General features: G+C 42.8%; 2 protein-coding genes across 4 annotated transcripts in view; both read left to right on the top strand.

Annotated features, from left to right (window-relative positions):
• Window positions 1-20429, top strand: part of LOC105862593 (protocadherin alpha-C2) — a 156078-nt gene that overhangs the window by 34566 nt on the left and 101083 nt on the right. Inside the window, exon 1 of one of the 3 annotated variants that reach the window (XM_075996134.1) lies at window positions 3047-5722. The exons of 1 other annotated variant lie outside the window; for it this stretch is intronic. In XM_075996134.1, coding sequence (XP_075852249.1) covers window positions 3329-5722 — 2394 coding nt within the window. In that variant the 5' untranslated portion in view covers window positions 3047-3328. Of the gene's footprint in view, window positions 1-3046; window positions 5723-17036; window positions 19424-20429 lie in introns of those variants that run through there. One more of the 3 variants, XM_020282370.2, reaches the window with a different exon arrangement.
• LOC105862477 (protocadherin alpha-9-like) lies at window positions 9483-12944 on the top strand. Its single transcript, XM_075996138.1, has one exon. It carries the CDS (start codon window positions 10445-10447, stop codon window positions 12932-12934), a length of 2490 nt encoding a protein of 829 aa, XP_075852253.1. The 5' UTR covers window positions 9483-10444; the 3' UTR covers window positions 12935-12944.

Below are 20429 nucleotides of genomic sequence, written 5' to 3' on the forward strand. Positions count from 1 at the left end.
GTTCTTTAGAAATGATTGTTTCAACTTTCACAGATGGTAAAATCCCAATATACTTTAGGAAGTCATTTTTGGATATCTTGCTTTTTTTGTTTTCAATGTGAATAAAGTTAGAGGTATACAAACTCAAGAACTTGTTCAATAATCAACAGAATTATCTACTGTCCAGCAGCAAATTCGCATTCATCATAAAGAGACCAAATTTGCTGCTCCTGTTAAATAATGCCAGTTTTTTTTTGAAAAAATCTATAAGTATTCTAGACTTTCTATGATGGTAATTGTAATTCTGTTTTTATTGATTTACTTATTTTTCTTTTATGTTTACATGTATATATTTTTCAAAAAATCTTACTGGCATGTTATTAAGAAATTTAAAAAGTCCTACTTATCTTGGGAAATGCTAGAAGTTGATAGAGGATCCTCCTCAGCCCCCCAATCTATATTCATCAACCATCATTACTTTTTTTTTTTTTTTTTGAGACAGAGTCTCGCTTGTTGCCCAGGCTAGAGTGAGTGCCGAGACGTCAGCCTAGCTCACAGCAACCTCAAACTCCTGGGCTCAAGTAATCCTCCTGCCTCAGCCTCCCAAGTAGCTGGGACTACAGGCATGTGCCACCATGCCCGGCTGATTTATATATATATATATATATATATATATATTAGTTGGCCAATTAATTTCTTTCTATTTATAGTAGAGACAGGGTCTCGCTCTTGCTCAGGCTGGTTTCGAACTCCTGACCTCGAGCAATCCGCCCGCCTCGGCCTCCCAGAGTGCTAGGATTACAGGCATGAGCCACCGCGCCCGGCCTCATCATTACTTTTTTAAAAAAGCTTAATTATTTTTCAGATGTTCAAACTCTTTGACTTATGTCATGGCTCTGGAATTTTTTCTTGTTGGTAAAAAAGTCTTCACAAAGGTATTGAGTAATGCTATTTTCTTTGCAAAACTTTTGCTATTATTTAGGATCAACTATAGACATAGCCTTTGAGTACATAATGTGAGGACAAATTAAAATAGTTTCCAAGAAAATGTCTATCTTCATCTTTTCTATTTTACTTGTTTTTTTGTAAAGATTTTCTAGACATTCAAAGGAGCTATTAAGTACGTACAATGTAGGCATTCATGGTGAATTCATGGAGAATTTACTTTTGAGGTGGACTTTGAAGGGTGGGTAGAATTTTGTCAGGTATAGATGAAATAATAGAAGAAAAACTTTGAACAAAGAGTTTGTTGAGGAAGAGAATATCTTTTCTGTAAAATACGATGCATATTGGAAAGTGGTTAGTCAGCACGCTGAGAGGATTGGCTCATGGTCATGTATGTATCTCCTAAATGTGAATCTAACATCTTGACAATTGATCAATAGAAAGGCAAACTCAATACAAATTTTACTGCAATGCAATGAAAACAGTACTCATAAAGACAAAAATTATGACATATGAAAGGAGAACTGGGATATACAGAAAGTTTAAGTATGGTAGGCAAGGAAAAAGAATCATAAAAATATGTATATGTCCATTTGGAGAATAGCCATGCTATAAATTGTGATCTTTTGGGAAGATTTAGATTTTGGGTCATTATTGATTAGATAGTCTTTTGATTTTCGTCAAGTTGTTTTTAGGTGATGTTAGGGTATACTGGTAAAAATGTCATGTAGAACTGTGGTCCCTAACCCGCTGGGGTAGCCTGTTAGGGACCAGGCCATAGAGCTCTTCCGCCCACCACATCCACCCCAAGTCCATGGAAAAATTGTTTTCTATGAAAGTTGTGCCCCCCCCCCATGCACAGCAAGAGGTGAATGGCAGGCAGGCTAGCTAGCAAGCCAAACTTCATCTGCATTTACAGCCACTCCCCACTCCCCATTGCTCCTACCACCGCCTGAGCTCTGCCTCCCAGCCCTGTCCCCCATCTGTGGAAAAATTGTCTTCCATGAAACCGGTCCCTGGTGCCAAAAAAGTTGTGGACAACTGACGTAGAAAATGAAAATAGGTGTTTGTAGATATAGACTTAAGAATATTTCAAATAATAAGCTAGTTTGAAGGCACGGAAATATTAACAGAAACACTTAAAAGGATGGGAAAAATAAGACAGCTAAAGGTATAACTTCGGAAAATATTCATATTTTGGAGCAGCAGAAAGAAGAAGAACCAGCAGAGAACCCAATGGTAGAAATACTGCCAGGGTTTGTTGTGACAGAGAAATCTATGAAGGAAAGTATTTTAAGTGAGATGCCTATTTTAACCAGCTGCAGAGATATCAAGAAATATTGTAAAGAATATGCTTTAATTTTTCTTACATTAGTAAATAAAACTGTTTAGAAAATTTGACATTCATCGAATGAAGAAAAGCAGAAATTTAATAATAATCCACAAGAAGATATAATATAGAAACTGTAGAATTATATGCTCAGCTAAGAGTAATGCATACCACTGTTTCCTGTGACTAGATAAATATTACCACATTCCTTCCACATAAAAGTATGGAAGATAGTCTACGCTTCTGATATCCATGATGTATCTGGATCAAATTTAATTTTATTACTAATTGATACCAATTTAAAAAATCCTGGGAAGAAACTCCTTTTACTATGAAGAAAGATCACTAGCTGAAGCTAAGTTATTGTAAGAAACCAGACGGTATACATGCCTCTGCACTTGATAAAGTCAAGAAAGTTCTGTTAAAGTATGATAAAGGGGAAGAAAATATAATAAATATACTAAAAGAGGCCGGGCGCTGTGGCTCACGCCTGTAATCCTAGCTCTTGGGAGGCCGAGGCGGGCGGATTGCTCAAGGTCAGGAGTTCAAAACCAGCCTGAGCAAGAGCGAGACCCCGACTCTACTATAAATAGAAAGAAATTAATTGGCCAACTGATATATATATAAAAAATTAGCCGGGCATGGTGGCGCATGCCTGTAGTCCCAGCTACTCGGGAGGCTGAGGCAGGAGGATCGCTTGAGCCCAGGAGTTTGAGGTTGCTGTGAGCTAGGCTGACGCCACGGCACTCACTCTAGCCTGGACAACAAAGTGAGACTCTGTCTCAAAAAAAAAAAAAAAAAATATACTAAAAGTATACTAGAAGTAAATATACTAAAAAATACTAAATATTGCGGAGGTAATTCAGGTAATCATTACCTTTTGGAACCACATGATGTCGCTGTCTACCAAGAAGTTCTGGCGAGCCAAGACCCAAAGTCGTTCCTCTGACAGTATCTGTCTCTGAAAGCCGGACAATGGCAGACGCCGCGGAATTGGATTAATAGGCTGCAGAAAATACAATAGTTCATCTTGAAACTAAAACAAGATTTTCTGATAGGAAACTAGTACTTAACATGGTGTATTCCTGGCGAGCAAACCCGGGATCCCGGCGCCTGCTGCTCTCTCTTCTGCTCCTTGCAGCGTGGGAGGCGGGGAGCGGCCAGCTCCACTACTCGGTCCCCGAGGAGGCCAAGCACGGCACCTTCGTGGGCCGCATCGCGCAGGACCTGGGGCTGGAGCTGGCGGAGCTGGTGCCGCGCCTGTTCCGGGTGGCGTCCAAGGACCGCGGGGACCTTCTGGAGGTGAATCTGCAGAATGGCATTTTGTTTGTGAATTCTCGGATCGACCGGGAGGAGCTGTGCGGGCGGAGCGCGGAGTGCAGCATCCACCTGGAGGTGATCGTGGACAGGCCGCTGCAGGTGTTCCACGTGGAGGTGGAGGTGAAGGACATTAACGACAACCCGCCCGTGTTCCCATTAGAAGAACAAAAGCTGTTTGTTTATGAATCCAGAATGCCAGACTCACGCTTTCCGCTAGAGGGCGCGTCCGATGCTGACATTGGAGCTAACTGCGTTTTAACCTACAGGCTTAGCTCCAGTGATTACTTCGCGCTAGACGTCAATTCAAAGAACGACGAAAATAAACTGGTTGAGCTTGTGTTAAGAAAACCCTTGGACAGAGAGGACGCTTCGGCACACAACTTACTGCTGACAGCCACGGATGGAGGCAAACCTGAGCTCACCGGCACCGTTCAGCTGCTGGTCACCGTGCTGGATGTGAACGACAATGCTCCCACTTTCGAACAGTCTGAATATGAAATAAAAATATTTGAAAACTCGGACAACGGAACAACAGTCATCAGACTGAATGCTTCTGATCGGGATGAAGGAGTGAACGCGGCAATTTCATACTCCTTTAATAGCCTTGTTTCAACCATGGTTACCGACCAGTTTAGCGTAGATCCAAATACTGGAGAAATAGTGGTTCAAGGTAATTTGGATTTTGAACAAGTAAATTTATACAAAATCCGCATTGACGCGACGGACAAAGGTCACCCTCCGATGGCAGGTCATTGCACTGTGTTAGTGAGAGTTTTGGATAAAAATGATAATGCCCCTGAGATTGCATTGACTTCCTTATCCTTGCCTGTGCGAGAGGATGCTCAATTCGGTACTGTCATCGCCCTAATTAGGGTGAACGACCTTGACTCAGGTGCAAACGGACAGGTGACCTGCTCCCTGACGCCCCACGTCCCCTTCAAACTGGTGTCCACCTTCAAGAATTACTATTCGCTGGTGCTGGACAGCCCCCTGGACCGTGAGAGCGTGTCGTCCTATGATCTGGTGGTGACGGCACGGGACGGAGGCTCGCCTTCGCTGTGGGCCACCGCCAGCGTGTCCGTGGAGGTGGCCGACGTGAACGACAACGCGCCGGCCTTCGCGCAGCCCGAGTACACGGTGTTCGTGAAGGAGAACAACCCGCCGGGCTGCCACATCTTCACGGTGTCGGCGCGGGACGCGGACGCGCAGGAGAACGCGCGGGTGTCGTACTCGCTGGTGGAGCGGCGGGTGGGCGAGCGCGCGCTGTCGAGCTACGTGTCGGTGCACGCGGAGAGCGGCAAGGTGTACGCGCTGCAGCCGCTGGACCACGAGGAGCTGGAGCTGCTGCGGTTCCAGGTGAGCGCGCGCGACGCGGGCGTGCCGCCTCTGGGCAGCAACGTGACGCTGCAGGTGTTCGTGCTGGATGAGAATGACAACGCGCCAGCGCTGCTGGCGCCTCGGGCTGGCAGCACGTTTGGCGCTGTGACCGAGGTGGTGTCGCGGATGGTGGGCGCGGGCCACGTGGTGGCGAAGGTGCGCGCGGTGGACGCGGACTCTGGCTACAACGCGTGGCTGTCGTATGAGCTGGAGCCAGCGGCGGGAAGCGCGCGCAGCCCGTTCCGCGTGGGGCTGTACACCGGCGAGATCAGCACCACGCGCGCCCTGGACGAGGCGGACGCGCCGCGCCAGCGCCTGCTGGTGCTGGTGAGGGACCACGGGGAGCCCGCGCTGACCGCCACGGCCACCGTGCTCGTGTCGCTGGTGGAGGGCGCCCAGGCTCCAAAAGCCTCTTCGCGGGCGTTGGCGGGCGCTGTGGACCCGGAGGCGGCGCTGGTGGATGTCAACGTGTACCTGATCATCGCCATCTGCGCGGTGTCCAGCCTGCTGGTGCTCACGCTGCTGCTGTACACGGCGCTGCGGTGCTCGGCGCCGCCCAGCGAGGGCGCGTGCGGGCCGGGCAAGCCCAGGCTGGTGTGCTCCAGCGCGGTGGGGAGCTGGTCACACTCGCAGCAGAGGCGGCAGAGGGTGTGCTCTGGGGAGGGTCCGCCCAAGGCCGACCTCATGGCCTTCAGCCCCAGCCTGCCACCGTGTCCGGGATCAGGGGATGTAGGCGAACAGCAAGATTTAAATATCGATCCTGACCTCAAAGTAAGTCCATTTATATTTACAAATTACAAAGTCTATTTGTGGAAAGTAAAATTACTTTAAAACGATTTCACTTTTGGGAGGCATATTTTAGAGTCAAAATGCAAACTTTGTTTTAATTTTTAAAAATCTTATAATTAATGTTTATTAGTGCCGTAATACATTATTAACCATTCTCTACAAGCTGGGTTTGCTCTCAAACTCCAGTTATCATTGGATAGTTCCTTTTGTACTGAGTATTGATTTTAGCATGTGTTACACTGGTCTTCTCTTGATGTCGGTTTTCTCTTGATGAGGCTCTGGTGACATCCAGTGCATTTGGAACTTTGTAGAAATGTATCTTTTTATCCATTTTTGTCTTTTTAGTGTCTGGTAGTCACAAATATCTTCAGTGTTTCTCTATTGCAGTTTTAAGCAGTTTAGACATAAAGTACAGAATAATAATTTCTTTCCAGAATTTCATAGTTTTAATTTTCTTCCTAATTTTATTATGAACTAGCTAAAATAAAATCAAGAGGGAGTAAATATATTACTTTTATTCCAATATCATTTAGAACATTTTACTATCTGGAGTTTTTTTTTTTTTACTCTTGGATGATTTTTTACAGCTGTCTTGTTGACAATTTAACATTTTTTGAGCTTCTATGTGTACAAAATAGTTGCTTTTAGACTGATAAATATTGGATAAACTCTAATCATACTATCAATCCTTTGTACATGAGTTGGAGTGTTATAAATAATATTTCACATTAAAGTAATGTTTAATATATGACTTAAAATATTTTGATCAGAAAAATTGTACATGTTAATTCCAGTCCCACAGACCAAATATATAATTTAAAAATCTTCATTACACAGAATATCCAGGATGAGCAGAGACCATTAGTTCATGTAGAAACATTTAATATTCTGGAATAAATCTTCAAAAAGTCCAAAATACTTTATTTTTTTTGTCTTTCAACCTTTTCTATTTTTAGTTCTTCTTCTTGTCTTCTTACCCTTGCTTCTTATGATTGTTTGACCTGCCTTGATATTAAATACCCATTGGATTTTGAAGACATTACTTTTTGGAGACATGACATTACACTTTGGTGGAACTTAATGGAAAGGAATGAAGGGTTTCTGGGACTCTGAATTCTTATAGTTTGCTGTTAACATAGCTTTAAATCTTTTTATCACTTAGGAAGCAGTAGTGTAATTTTTTATGATCATATTTTATCCCCCTTGCCAACTGAAAGTAATCTGAAAGCAGAATTATTTTGTGCTTGATTTTATATTTTTCATAATCCCTGTTCATGTTTAGAATTTTATTTGGCTATTAAAAACACATTACATAAAATGAATCATTTTAATTTGAGTCCCCAACTTTAAGAGCTTTTTTATTTTTTATACGCTTATCTTTATTATACTGTTTGAATAGAATGTGGAGTTTTTGCTTTGTGAAAGTAATATTACTCTTATATTTCCTATTCTATCTATATCTACCTGGTTCTCAGGTATGACTTTTTTTTTTTTTTTTGTACTGGTGTCAGCACAGATGAGGTATGACTTTAATTACTAAATTTTCCTCCTAAATGTTTAATTGGTTTTTATAAAATACCCTAAATAGAAATAAGGGTACTTTTCACCACCTACCATTGTATTTGACAGCTCATCATTTCAATCAGTTTAATTCTGTGTTTCTCCAACTCTCTAACTGATATTCAAATTTCATTTTGGATATATGCTTTTCACAGTGAGAGAGTCTAAACCTATTGCTGGTATGTTAATACTTTTCACTATTCTAACTATGGTAATGCTTTTAGCTATTAACTATTTCTTAAATTGAAATTCATCATAAATCAGTAATTAAGTACTGTGAGTTCTAGAGCTCCCTGGATCAAATTCTCCCTGTACTAATTATTTTATGTGTATGTAGCCTTAGGTAAAGGGTTTGTTATTCAGTTCCTTGGTTTTCATTTATGCATGATAAGTATGAATTCTCCTGCATAGTTTTTTTAATCAAGCAAGTTAATATTTATAAATTGTTTATAATAATATCTGGCAAGTGATAAGAACATAATAAAATTTAGTTAGTATTATATCCAAGAGGAAAATAAATTACTGGTTGCAAAAAGACAACCTAAAATGTCAGAAAGTCATTATGGTCTTCCACATTCATCTTATTTCATGCAAAAAATTATCTTTTATAAAGTCATTTTCAGATTAACTTAGGATGTCTCAATATTTTGAACATTGTATGGTAGAGTAAAAAAAAATCTAAATGTCAGTTTTTACACATTCTAGAAAGTCAAATTCCATGAATGTGGAAAAAAGTTTGGGACTACAAAGGTTAAAGTGCCCTCAAGGAAAGTTTAGACTACCTTATGTTAACAGTTGTATCTTTCCCAAATTTACAAGTTGCCTGAGATCTCTCAGAGGTCTGAGTAGGTGTTTGAAATCTTTGTGTGTTTCTTTTCACTAATAGTGTTTTTCTTAAGAAGAAGTACACAATAATATTTTGATGATGGGGAAGTAAACCATTCGTATGGACAGTGTTATAAAATAACTTTTAAAATGTGCTTTCTTAGCAAGTAGAGAAGACTATAATCACCAGTCTTCATTAAACATTAAATAGGGTCCTTACACGTCTCTAAGAGTATTTCATCCTGCCAGACAGAAATCACTGAATTATCAAAATACAGCCTCTGGCTTCAAAAGTTTGAGGTAAAATGAAGAATACGAGTCATACAATGGAATGGAAGGCATTATAACAAGCATGAAGGAGGTAAATAATAATGAGGTTGAAGTTGAAAGAAAATCACTTCCTATTTGACTTTTTGAAGAAACACCCGAAGGAGCATGGTGTTCTCAGTGTTTTTTATATGGATAAATTTCCCCTGGGAGAATATTGAGAATAATGGGCATTTCTGTGAAGAAGAAAATAAGCAAAATTGAAGACAAAGAAAAGAATCAATATGACTGGAAATATGGAAAAATCTACTTTGGTTAAAACATATACTTTGCATAGAATAAAGGCAGAAAAAGTAATGTGAGAAAATCTCTTGATTTTGGCCACTAGACTTAGAGACTTCAAGCAGATTAAGGAATTTTGATTTCTCTTTAGAATTAATTGGGAGCTATCAAAATATTTTGAGCAAAATAACTCAAGGCCTTTTCAAGAAGGTTGAATGGGAGAACAAACAAGCTACTGCAATAATCAAGGATAGCAGCAGTTGTGAAGTGTCCCTTAGGCTATTATCAGTAAGAATGTGAAAGAAAAGATAGATATGTAAAAACATCAATATCATAATAAATGGTCATGATTTTGCCTTTAGACTTAAGAAGCACTACAGTCTAGATTTACTTGATCTACTTCCACTTTGTAATAAGATAATAAAACTCACAAAAGAGCCTTGTAGAACCTAGGCAGGAAAAGAATCCTTAGCATATCTTTAAAAACAAAAATCACATCCTAGCTCCTGGGAGGCCGAGGCGGGCGGATTGCTCAAGGTCAGGAGTTCAAAACCAGCCTGAGCAAGAGCGAGACCCCGTCTCTACTATAAATAGAAAGAAATTAATTGGCCAACTGATATATATATAAAAAATTAGCCGGGCATGGTGGCGCATGCCTGTAGTCCCAGCTACTCGGGAGGCTGAGGCAAAAGGATCGCTCGAGCCCAGGAGATTGAGGTTGCTGTGAGCTAGGCTGACGCCATGGCACTCACTCTAGCCTGGACAACAAAGCGAGACTCTGTCTCAAAAAAAAAAAAAAAAAAAACAAAAATCACTCTAAGCACTAAGGATGAACAATAATGAAATTAAAACGTACTACAGAAACAATGCATAGAAATGTACAAATGATGTTGGAGATTATAAAGAAGAGATTATTACAAATGATAAGGCTTGTAAAGGATCACACTATATAGATGTAGGAATGCAATATGTTTCTGGAAACAGATTATATAAATGCTAACAAAGAGAGAAATCCAAAATATTTTCTGTCCACACAAGATCTTACTTTTCTTGAAATATTTTATACATCTTCAATTCATAAAATTACGAGAGAAAACTACTTCAATTGTTTGCTCATTTTTCTTGATTTCTTTTTTCAGACACGAGCAGGTTTCTTTTTCATCAGTAGGTTTCTGGGTTCCTAGGTTCAGTAGGGATAGTGACTTGTTGAGTTCTCTTACACCAGAATGCCAAATGGATACATATGGGAGATTCTGAATTTCAGAACAAAATAATTTTCTCAATTAAAATTCATGCTTGTTTGAATGAATGAATCCTTTTTGTTGTGACTTCATTTCTGTCATTTACAAATGACGTGGAAAGCTTTCTGCACCTAAGAAGGCACACTCAAGTCCATACTAAACTTTTAGAGGTGGTCAGTCTGCTAAGAACGCCTCTAGTAAGAGAAACAAGGTCTTCTATTTCAACAATGATTAATTTTGAAAAATTAAAAGAATGGAATAAAGTTTTGCAGAATAATGGAGGAATGTTTACTGATGAAATTTGTACTTACACTTTGGGCCACGTGATGTCACTCTTTGCCGCGATGTTCTCTCTGAATCAAGACAAATACAGTCATCCTTTTTTTCCCACGAGTGAGAAGTCCCGTTCTCTTTTACTCTCTCTCTGCTGAACAATGGCGACCCCAGCAGAATGGGACTGACGAAATCAGATGATTTCTCATGATTTTGAGGCATTTCTCAGCAATTAGAAAAAGAGCAAGTAATTGAAATGTTGTGCTCAGGTCAAGGAGACCCAGAGGCCCGGAATCTACTGCTCTCGCTTCTGATTCTAGCAATCTGGGAGGCAGGAGACTGCCAGCTCCACTACTCGGTCCCGGAGGAGGCCAAACACGGCACCTTTGTGGGCCGCATCGTGCAGGATTTGGAGCTACAGCTGGCGGAGCTGGTGCAGCGCCCGTTACAGTTGGATTCCAAAGGCCGCGGGGACCTTCTGGAGGTGAATCTGCAGAATGGCATTTTGTTTGTGAATTCTCGGATCGACCGGGAGGAGCTGTGCGGGCGGAGCGCGGAGTGCAGCATCCACCTGGAGGTGATCGTGGACAGGCCGCTGCAGGTGTTCCACGTGGAGGTGGAGGTGAAGGACATTAATGACAACCCGCCCGTGTTCCCAGCGACACAAAAGAATCTCATCATCGCGGAATCCAGGCCGCTCGACTCTCGGTTTCCACTAGAGGGCGCCTCGGATGCGGATATCGGGGAGAACGCCCTGCTCACTTACAGACTGAGCCCCAACGAGTATTTCTCCCTGGATGTACCAACCAAGGATGAGCAGGTAAAACCTCTGGGGCTTGTATTACGGAAGCCTTTAGACAGGGAAGAGGCCCCGGAGCTTCATTTATTGCTCATGGCCACCGATGGGGGCAAACCCGAACTGACTGGCACCGTTCAGTTACTCATCACGGTACTGGATGTAAATGACAATGCCCCAGTTTTCGACAGGACCCTCTACAAAGTGAAGTTGCCAGAAAATGTCCCCAATGGAACGTTGGTAATTAAACTCAATGCCTCAGATTCAGACGAAGGCTTGAATGGGGACATTATTTATTCATTCTCTAGTGATGCTTCTCCAGATATAAAATCCAAGTTCCACATAGACCCCATAAGTGGGGAAATTACCGTGATAGGACTAATTGATTTTGAAGAAAGTAAAGCCCACAAGATTCAAGTAGAGGCTACTGATAAAGGGTTCCCACCACTGGCTGGTCACTGTACAGTTCTTGTGGAGGTTGTGGATGTGAACGACAATGCTCCACAGCTGACTGTCAAAACTCTCTGGCTTCCAGTAAAAGAGAATGCACAAATGGGAACAGTTATCGCCCTTGTCAGCGTGACTGACCTAGATGCAGGTGCAAATGGACAGGTGACCTGTTCCCTGACACCTTCCGTCCCCTTTAAGCTGGCGTCCACCTTCAAGAATTACTATTCCTTGGTGTTGGACGGCGCCCTGGACCGGGAGACTGTTTCCGCCTATGAGCTGGTGGTGACAGCCCGGGACGGGGGCTCGCCTTCGCTGTGGGCCACCGCCAGCGTGTCCGTGGAGGTGGCCGACGTGAACGACAACGCGCCGGCCTTCGCGCAGCCCGAGTACACGGTGTTCGTGAAGGAGAACAACCCGCCGGGCTGCCACATCTTCACGGTGTCGGCGCGGGACGCGGACGCGCAGGAGAACGCGCGGGTGTCGTACTCGCTGGTGGAGCGGCGGGTGGGCGAGCGCGCGCTGTCGAGCTACGTGTCGGTGCACGCGGAGAGCGGCAAGGTGTACGCGCTGCAGCCGCTGGACCACGAGGAGCTGGAGCTGCTGCGGTTCCAGGTGAGCGCGCGCGACGCGGGCGTGCCGCCTCTGGGCAGCAACGTGACGCTGCAGGTGTTCGTGCTGGATGAGAACGACAACGCTCCGGAACTGCTGGCGCCTCGTGTGGGTGGCATCGGCGGCACAGTGAGTGAGCTGTTGTCACGGTCTGTGGGCGCGGGCCACGTGGTGGCGAAGGTGCGCGCGGTGGACGCGGACTCTGGCTACAACGCGTGGCTGTCGTATGAGCTGGAGCCAGTGGCGGGAAGCGCGCGCAGCCCGTTCCGCGTGGGGCTGTACACCGGCGAGATCAGCACGACGCGCGCCCTGGACGAGGCGGACGCGCCGCGCCAGCGCCTGCTGGTGCTGGTGAGGGACCACGGGGAGCCCGCGCTGACCGCCACGGCCACCGTGCTCGTGTCGCTGGTGGAGAGTGGGCAGGCGCCGAAGGCTTCTTCTCGGGCGTCAGCGAGCGCTGTGGGCCCGGAGGCGGCGCTGGTGGATGTCAACGTGTACCTGATCATCGCCATCTGCGCGGTGTCCAGCCTGCTGGTGCTCACGCTGCTGCTGTACACGGCGCTGCGGTGCTCGGCGCCGCCCAGCGAGGGCGCGTGCGGGCCGGGCAAGCCCAGGCTGGTGTGCTCCAGCGCGGTGGGGAGCTGGTCACACTCGCAGCAGAGGCGGCAGAGGGTGTGCTCTGGGGAGGGTCCGCCCAAGGCCGACCTCATGGCCTTCAGCCCTGGTCTGTCTCCGTGTCCTGGACCTCCAGATAAAACCGGAGAACCATCTGCTTCTTTGGACTCCTCTGGAAAGGTGGGTTTTCCTTGTATTTTATTTATTTATATAATTATTTATTTATTCTTGGAATATATTTTTAGTACTTCCTATGGCATATTTAAATGGCTTTAAAAATGGTTTGTTTTTAGAAATTTGCCCGATTTTTAAAATTTCCTTAACTTCAGATCAGACTTTTATCTTTTGTCTTTCCTAGTGAGAATTGCCATAAACTGTTCATTAAACAGATATTTATTGGGTGCTGAATCAATTTTATTTAAACCTGTGTTGAGGGTGACAATGAATTTCTGATGCTGAGCTGCTGTAGCACTTGAAAACTATTAGGTGAGAAACCAATTTAGTCGTTACTCATTCAGTTAAGATCAACACCACTCTATTGTATATTTTTCTAAATTATGCATGGAATTTCAGTCTAGCTCTATTTTTCATAAGAAACCCTAGCAGAAATATATAGTAATTTTTACCTTGTTATATTTTGTCATTCTGCATATTTCTCTGGATGGAGACTGTAAAGATATGATTGTTTGGCACACCTCAGTGTCTATTATTTCCATAAGGAAATTCCCCTAAACTCTAGAAAGCCATTGCTCTCTACTTTAGGAAACAAATTCCATCAATAAGTGTTACAAATAAAACCGTCATTTCTAGTTGTATAAAATATTCCCCTAAACATCTGACAATGTAGATTATAAGAAAATGTTGGTTGACATTGGTTGGTTGACAATCTTTTCTACATTTAAAAATTTCTTGAAATTCAATAGTTTACTGAAATGGGAGAAAATACTTCCTGATAGGTCTTTTCTTCCTTCAAAAAGACATTCTCCTTTTTATTGAAATCTTCTTAGTTTAGTGATTAAATGCTCAGGCACATAAAGACTCTACACATTGAGTCCTCTTGAAATCCATGCTCTATAACTTAAAAAATTCCACTACCATGTTTGACAAGGATTTGATTTTTCTCTCAGTAGTCCACAGGACAGGAATCTGGGTATGGGATTTGCACCTTTGATGTCACTACATGTTATATTTTATTTCCGGGATTGTAGTTTGTGACTTTCAAATTGGTGGTTCTTCACACTCTACTTTTAGTCCAAGCTATCTTTTTATTTTCTAATTCATGTTTTTAAATCTTTACTCATACTTATGTTGAGGTTTTATGTGATTTATATTTCTTTCTCTTTTAGCTATTTAATTTTATATTGTGTCATGTATCTTACAAGGTATTCTCTAATTAAAAACTCAGTGAAGCAAAATCAGGGTAGTCTTGAGAAGAGAGCTACAATAATAAATATGAAAATGCAAGTAAAATTTATTTAAAATAAAATATTTCAAAATTTTTATTTTCACCTAAAATACATGTTTGGAATACACTACAATACAATCTATTTTTTTCATTTTATTTCTTTCAAAACTTGAGTAGTTTCTGGTTTCCTGTCATTAAACCTATGTCTACCTATACAGCTCACCTTGAATCTGGACCCATACTTTCAAAAATCTCTGTCTTTGCACTTTTATCCAGGTTGAATGTGCCATTTGAACTTGGGCCTAAGTATTTGATATGAACTGAGGAGTGCTATAAATGTTATTTTCCCCCCAAAACAAGTCCCCTAGTCTCTTAGAGCTAGTAATTATTGAGCATTTATGCAATTGGTAATTTAGCCCCTTATATTAATCTCTATTTTGTCCTAGAGTGTGGGGTAGTTCCATATGCAAATTCTCATAAGAGCTGTGAACACCTTAGTAATGCATTTATCTTTTGAGGTCTTCAGGAAACATGAACTCAGTGGGGTCCAGGGAAATTAAAATTCAAAAGGCTGGCAATTTCAAAACAGAGAGGTGAGACCATGAAAGAAACTTAAGTATTTTTGCCTAATAGCTGTTCTTGTATGCTTCTGTAGGTAACATTCCTCAATTCAAGCCAGAATTATGAAGCCAATAACGAAAGTTCTCCTTGCCAATTCTTCTCAAATTGTTACTAGATGGGGCAAAATAAATGATCATCCAATATGTTAACACTTTTGAGAGTAAAAGGGGCACTGTCAATAAGCATACAAAACCACAGACATAATCTGAACCTGTCTCAGGCAAACTGGGTTCTAGGGTGAGGCTATCTTTAGACCTGCTAATGATGAATGCATTAGCAACACCTTCAGTCCTCATTAAACATACTGGTTCAAAACTCCTCTTCGGAATTTCCAAAATGAGTAATATGGGAAAATTTGCATTTTAAAGAGTACTTGAGGTGATTCTTATACAACTGAAGTTTTAAATTCATAGTCCTATTTGATGCTTGACAAAGCAAGTTCCTATCACTTAAAAAGATGTAATTTCACTACTCCCTACTTTTTATTCAATATTGCAGATCTATATTGGGCTATTTATGTTATTACTTGGTATAAAATGCACATTAGCAGAAATGGGGCTTAGTTTTTATTATCTTGTGTTGAGATGATTAATCAATGATAAACTTATTTTTAGACTCCAGATAGTAGCTGAAGCTGAACATTGATATTGTGGATAGATAACTCATTACATTTTAATCCATGCTTTATAAGAAAGCAATCCCTAAAATTGGAATTTGAATGGATTTTGACACTAGAGTCATTCCAAAGAAGTAAAGAAGTATAAAAACAATTTAGTAGGACACATAAAATGATGGATTGAGTGACGCTCATTCCTGTCAATTTTCTTATTAATAAATATTGTTGCTTTATTTTTTAGACTTTAATAACAAAAGGGAATTTAAAAGTTATTTATACATTTAAAAATATCTCCTTTACAAATCATAACATCATTAAATAAAAGAAATCAACCTTTGTATAAGACCAAAGGTTCTGATATTAAGTTTTCCTTTTCTGGAAAACTAGAAAACTCAATTTTTTTCAGCAGCAGAGTTCTATTAGTAAAGAATTTTGATTCTTGAGTATTTGATTCGAAGAAATTTGAGAGAGAGAAAAAAACATTTTTACTGCAGATGGTGGTGAAAAACTTTATTGACATTGATAAAATTATTAGATAAATTCAAGAATGGTATCTTTTGGATATTTGAAAAGCTTAAATATGACAGGGATGAAAGCACTTATCTCTGAAAGTGGCAATCATAAGTTTGTTATTATTAATTTAGAATAATAATTCAGATCTTTTTGCCCAGGTAAGATATAAAGTACAACTTCTCCCTATATAACTGATTCATCCATCAATAAAAGTACTTTTCTGTTTTCCTAAAGACAGGAATCTCCACCCTCAGACTGTGCAGTAGCAATAATTAAGGCATTGTAGAGTGACAACATTCTATAGGTAATAATTTTTCCTGAGGAACCGAATTTGGTTTTAAGCATCATGAAAACAAATGTGGTCAAACTGAGGTCTGAGAATAGTTCCAGTTTATGAAGCACTCACTTTCCTTAGGTACTATTTTGGGCACCTAATAGATCATAATTCACATAACCACCATATTATTATTGTGCCAATCTTATAAAAGTGAAAGCAAGGCAGGGAGAGGTTAAATGATTTCCCCAAAGTCACATGGCTAGTAAGTAGTATGATAGGAATCTAAATGGAGAAATGTCTGATGTTGAATCCAGTAATCTCTTTTAAATTCTAGTGATTGCTAGAATTAGGAATTACAAACACCTGGCAGATAATTGACAATTGAGAATAAGTGTCTAAATGAGGTTTATCGAATCTCATTAATGAGAAAGAGAAGTGAATTATCAGAACTTAAAGAGACCTAAACTTGTTATGGGACAGAATACTGGTACAGTCTGGTATGCAAATATTGAGGGCATTTTGAAATTTAGCTAGCAATAATCATGTAGATAAGGAAAGAATTACTTCTCCAAGATTCTACATTTTAAAAGAGTTGCACTGAGGATCTACATTGATTATTATTATGTACAAAAGAGATGTAACGTGAAGCTTTGAAAGTCCATAGAGATAAAAATACGTAAAAAGAGAATTAAAATATATGAATGAAAGAAAAGTTGTGAACTATTTAATTGTACTTACACATAAAACCACCGGATGTCGCTGTCGTCCACAAAATAGCTTTTCAGAACAAAGGCATAACTGCTTCTCAAGGACTAGGAAGTAGCTACAATCTGAGATCTCAGCCATTTCGATAAAAAGTGGATGTAAGAAATCGTACAGGAACTATCCGAACGTGCGTGCGTTCTTGACTGCGGATTCATCGATTTGAAAAAACAAGAGAAAGGTAAGATGGTCTTCAGATGGAGCAGCCCGGCAGCCCGGTGTTTGCTGCTCTCGCTCCTGCTCCTGGCGTTCTGGGAGGCGGGGAGCGGCCAGCTCCACTACTCGGTCCCCGAGGAGGCCAAGCACGGCACCTTCGTGGGCCGCGTCGCGCAGGACCTGGGGCTGGAGCTGGCGGAGCTGGTGCCGCGCCTGTTCCGGGTGGCGTCCAAGGACCGCGGGGACCTTCTGGAGGTGAATCTGCAGAATGGCATTTTGTTTGTGAATTCTCGGATCGACCGGGAGGAGCTGTGCGGGCGGAGCGCGGAGTGCAGCATCCACCTGGAGGTGATCGTGGACAGGCCGCTGCAGGTGTTCCACGTGGAGGTGGAGGTGAGGGACATTAATGACAACCCGCCCACGTTCTCCGTAAAAGAACAAAAGCTGTCAATACCTGAATCTAGACTGCTTGACTCTCGATTTCCGCTAGAAGGCGCGTCTGATGCAGATGTTGGCGAGAACGCAATGCTTACCTACAAACTCAGTCCGAATGAGTTTTTCCTTCTTGATGTTATTAAAAAAAAAGATAAAGACAAATTCCCAGTGCTTGTTCTGCGAAAACTGCTAGATCGTGAAGAAAATCCGCAGCTTAAGTTGCTACTGACAGCGACTGATGGAGGCAAACCCGAATTTACCGGATCTGTTTCTCTGCTGATCCTGGTGTTAGATGCCAACGATAATGCCCCTGTATTTGACAGACCCGTTTATGAAGTTAAGATGTATGAAAATCAGGCGAACCAAACGTTAGTAATATGGCTTAACGCTTCTGACGCGGATGAAGGAATAAACAAGGAAATGATGTATTCATTCAGCTCTTTGGTTCCACCCACGATAAGGACGAAATTTCAGATAAATGAAAGGACGGGAGAGATAAAAGTAAATGATGCTATCGACTTTGAGGATAGTAACACTTATGAAATTCATGTAGATGTTACAGACAAAGGAAACCCACCTATGGTTGGTCACTGCACCGTCGTAGTGGAACTACTGGATGAAAATGATAATTCACCGGAGGTGGTTGTCACTTCTTTGTCGCTCCCAGTGAAAGAAGATGCTCTGGTGGGCACCGTCATCGCCCTGATCAGCGTGTCTGACCGTGACTCTGGCGCCAATGGACAGGTCACTTGCTCCCTGACGCCCCACGTCCCCTTCAAGCTGGTGTCCACCTATAAGAATTATTATTCTTTGGTGCTGGACGGCCCCCTGGACCGCGAGAGCATATCCGACTATGATCTGGTGGTGACTGCGCGGGACGGGGGCTCGCCTTCGCTGTGGGCCACCGCCAGCGTGTCCGTGGAGGTGGCCGACGTGAACGACAACGCGCCGGCCTTCGCGCAGCCCGAGTACACGGTGTTCGTGAAGGAGAACAACCCGCCTGGCTGCCACATCTTCACGGTGTCGGCGCGGGACGCGGACGCGCAGGAGAACGCGCGGGTGTCGTACTCGCTGGTGGAGCGGCGGGTGGGCGAGCGCGCGCTGTCGAGCTACGTGTCGGTGCACGCGGAGAGCGGCAAGGTGTACGCGCTGCAGCCGCTGGACCACGAGGAGCTGGAGCTGCTGCGGTTCCAGGTGAGCGCGCGCGACGCGGGCGTGCCGCCTCTGGGCAGCAACGTGACGCTGCAGGTGTTCGTGCTGGATGAGAACGACAACGCGCCAGCGCTGCTGGCGCCTCGGGCTGGCAGCACGTTTGGCGCTGTGACCGAGGTGGTGTCGCGGATGGTGGGCGCGGGCCACGTGGTGGCGAAGGTGCGCGCGGTGGACGCGGACTCTGGCTACAACGCGTGGCTGTCGTATGAGCTGGAGCCGGCGGCGGGAAGCGCGCGCAGCCCGTTCCGCGTGGGGCTGTACACCGGCGAGATCAGCACGACGCGCGCCCTGGACGAGGCGGACGCGCCGCGCCAGCGCCTGCTGGTGCTGGTGAGGGACCACGGGGAGCCCGCGCTGACCACCACGGCCACCGTGCTGGTGTCGCTGGTGGAGAGCAGTCAGGCTCCAAAAGCCTCTTCGCGGGCGTTGGCGAGTCCTGTGGGCCCGGAGGCGGCGCTGGTGGATGTCAACGTGTACCTGATCATCGCCATCTGCGCGGTGTCCAGCCTGCTGGTGCTCACGCTGCTGCTGTACACGGCGCTGCGGTGCTCGGCGCCGCCCAGCGAGGGCGCGTGCGGGCCGGGCAAGCCCAGGCTGGTGTGCTCCAGCGCGGTGGGGAGCTGGTCACACTCGCAGCAGAGGGTGTGCTCTGGGGAGGGCCTGCCTAAGACGGATCTCATGGCCTTCAGCCCCAGCCTTCCGCCCTGCCCAGTGGTAGAAGTGGAAGTGGAAGATGATCAGTCTGTTGGAGGGAACCAGTCTAGGAAGGTGAGTTGTTATATTTTCATTTTCGTATTTTGCGTTGTGAAGAATATTTTCTCTCACCGCATTTTTCTCAAATATGTATCTCAGAATATTTTTATTCTTTGCATACCATTTATAATCAAATATTTCTAGTAATATCTTTGTAATATAGTATGGTTTATTGCAGAATTGCAGTTTATACTTTGTCTATCCTATGCAATATGTCAACCTTTGCTTGGTACTTTAATTTTAAAATGACAATTTTTTTCTGAATGCACTAATATTTTACAATAGAAGTATTTGATATAGGTTGCAGTTTTGATTATTCCTTTTCATAATTTCTTTTTTGTTACAAATATTTGTAAGATCAGTACTTTAATTCATGTTTACTTCATTTTCAAATCTAAATTTTTATTTGACCCTATTGTATTAACAAAAAGATTCCCCTGATCAATAACTCCTTTTAATGAAAATGTGGGGGGTTTTTTGTTTTGTAAGTATAGAATATGTGTAGTGCAGCATAACTTATAGGGACATACTAAGTCTCCATATTCAGTGATTATGTTTTTTCCTTGATAGTGCAGTATATAGAACAGCAGTTCACTGCTAAAAATTTCCTAATCTCAGGAATTAAGTTAAAAATGAGCTTTAAAGATGTGTTTTTGTTCTTATTTTAGTAGTAGTGGTACCTGTGCCAGTGTGTATTATTCACTTTCCTTAGAAGAAGAAAAATGGCTTTTCATACTGATTTACATAATTTTATCCAGCAGCTCTTCATTATCTGCTCCTTTTCAGAATTAGGCATTGCTTACAATGTTCAAGAATTACTTCTTTCACTTTGAGGAAGGAATCATGATTATGTTTGATAATAGGGAGCATTGGAAAACCCCTTTTAATTTCAAGGAGATTGAAAATGCTTACTTTAGTTCACATTTATATTAGAAGTCTGAAGAGAAAGTTGAATCACCCTCTTACAATGTTTTTTACTGATCTGATATCATACAGCAAAGTTTAGTTTAATAGCTTCTCC

Source organism: Microcebus murinus, chromosome 21, assembly GCF_040939455.1.
Source record: "Microcebus murinus isolate Inina chromosome 21, M.murinus_Inina_mat1.0, whole genome shotgun sequence".
In the NCBI taxonomy this organism is placed as follows: Eukaryota; Metazoa; Chordata; class Mammalia; order Primates; family Cheirogaleidae; genus Microcebus; species Microcebus murinus.

What these genes read in the sequence shown, in the direction of transcription:
- LOC105862477 (XM_075996138.1), top strand. Translation starts at nt 10,445, where the DNA reads ATGTTGTGCTCAGGTCAAGGAGACCCAGAGGCCCGGAATCTACTGCTC.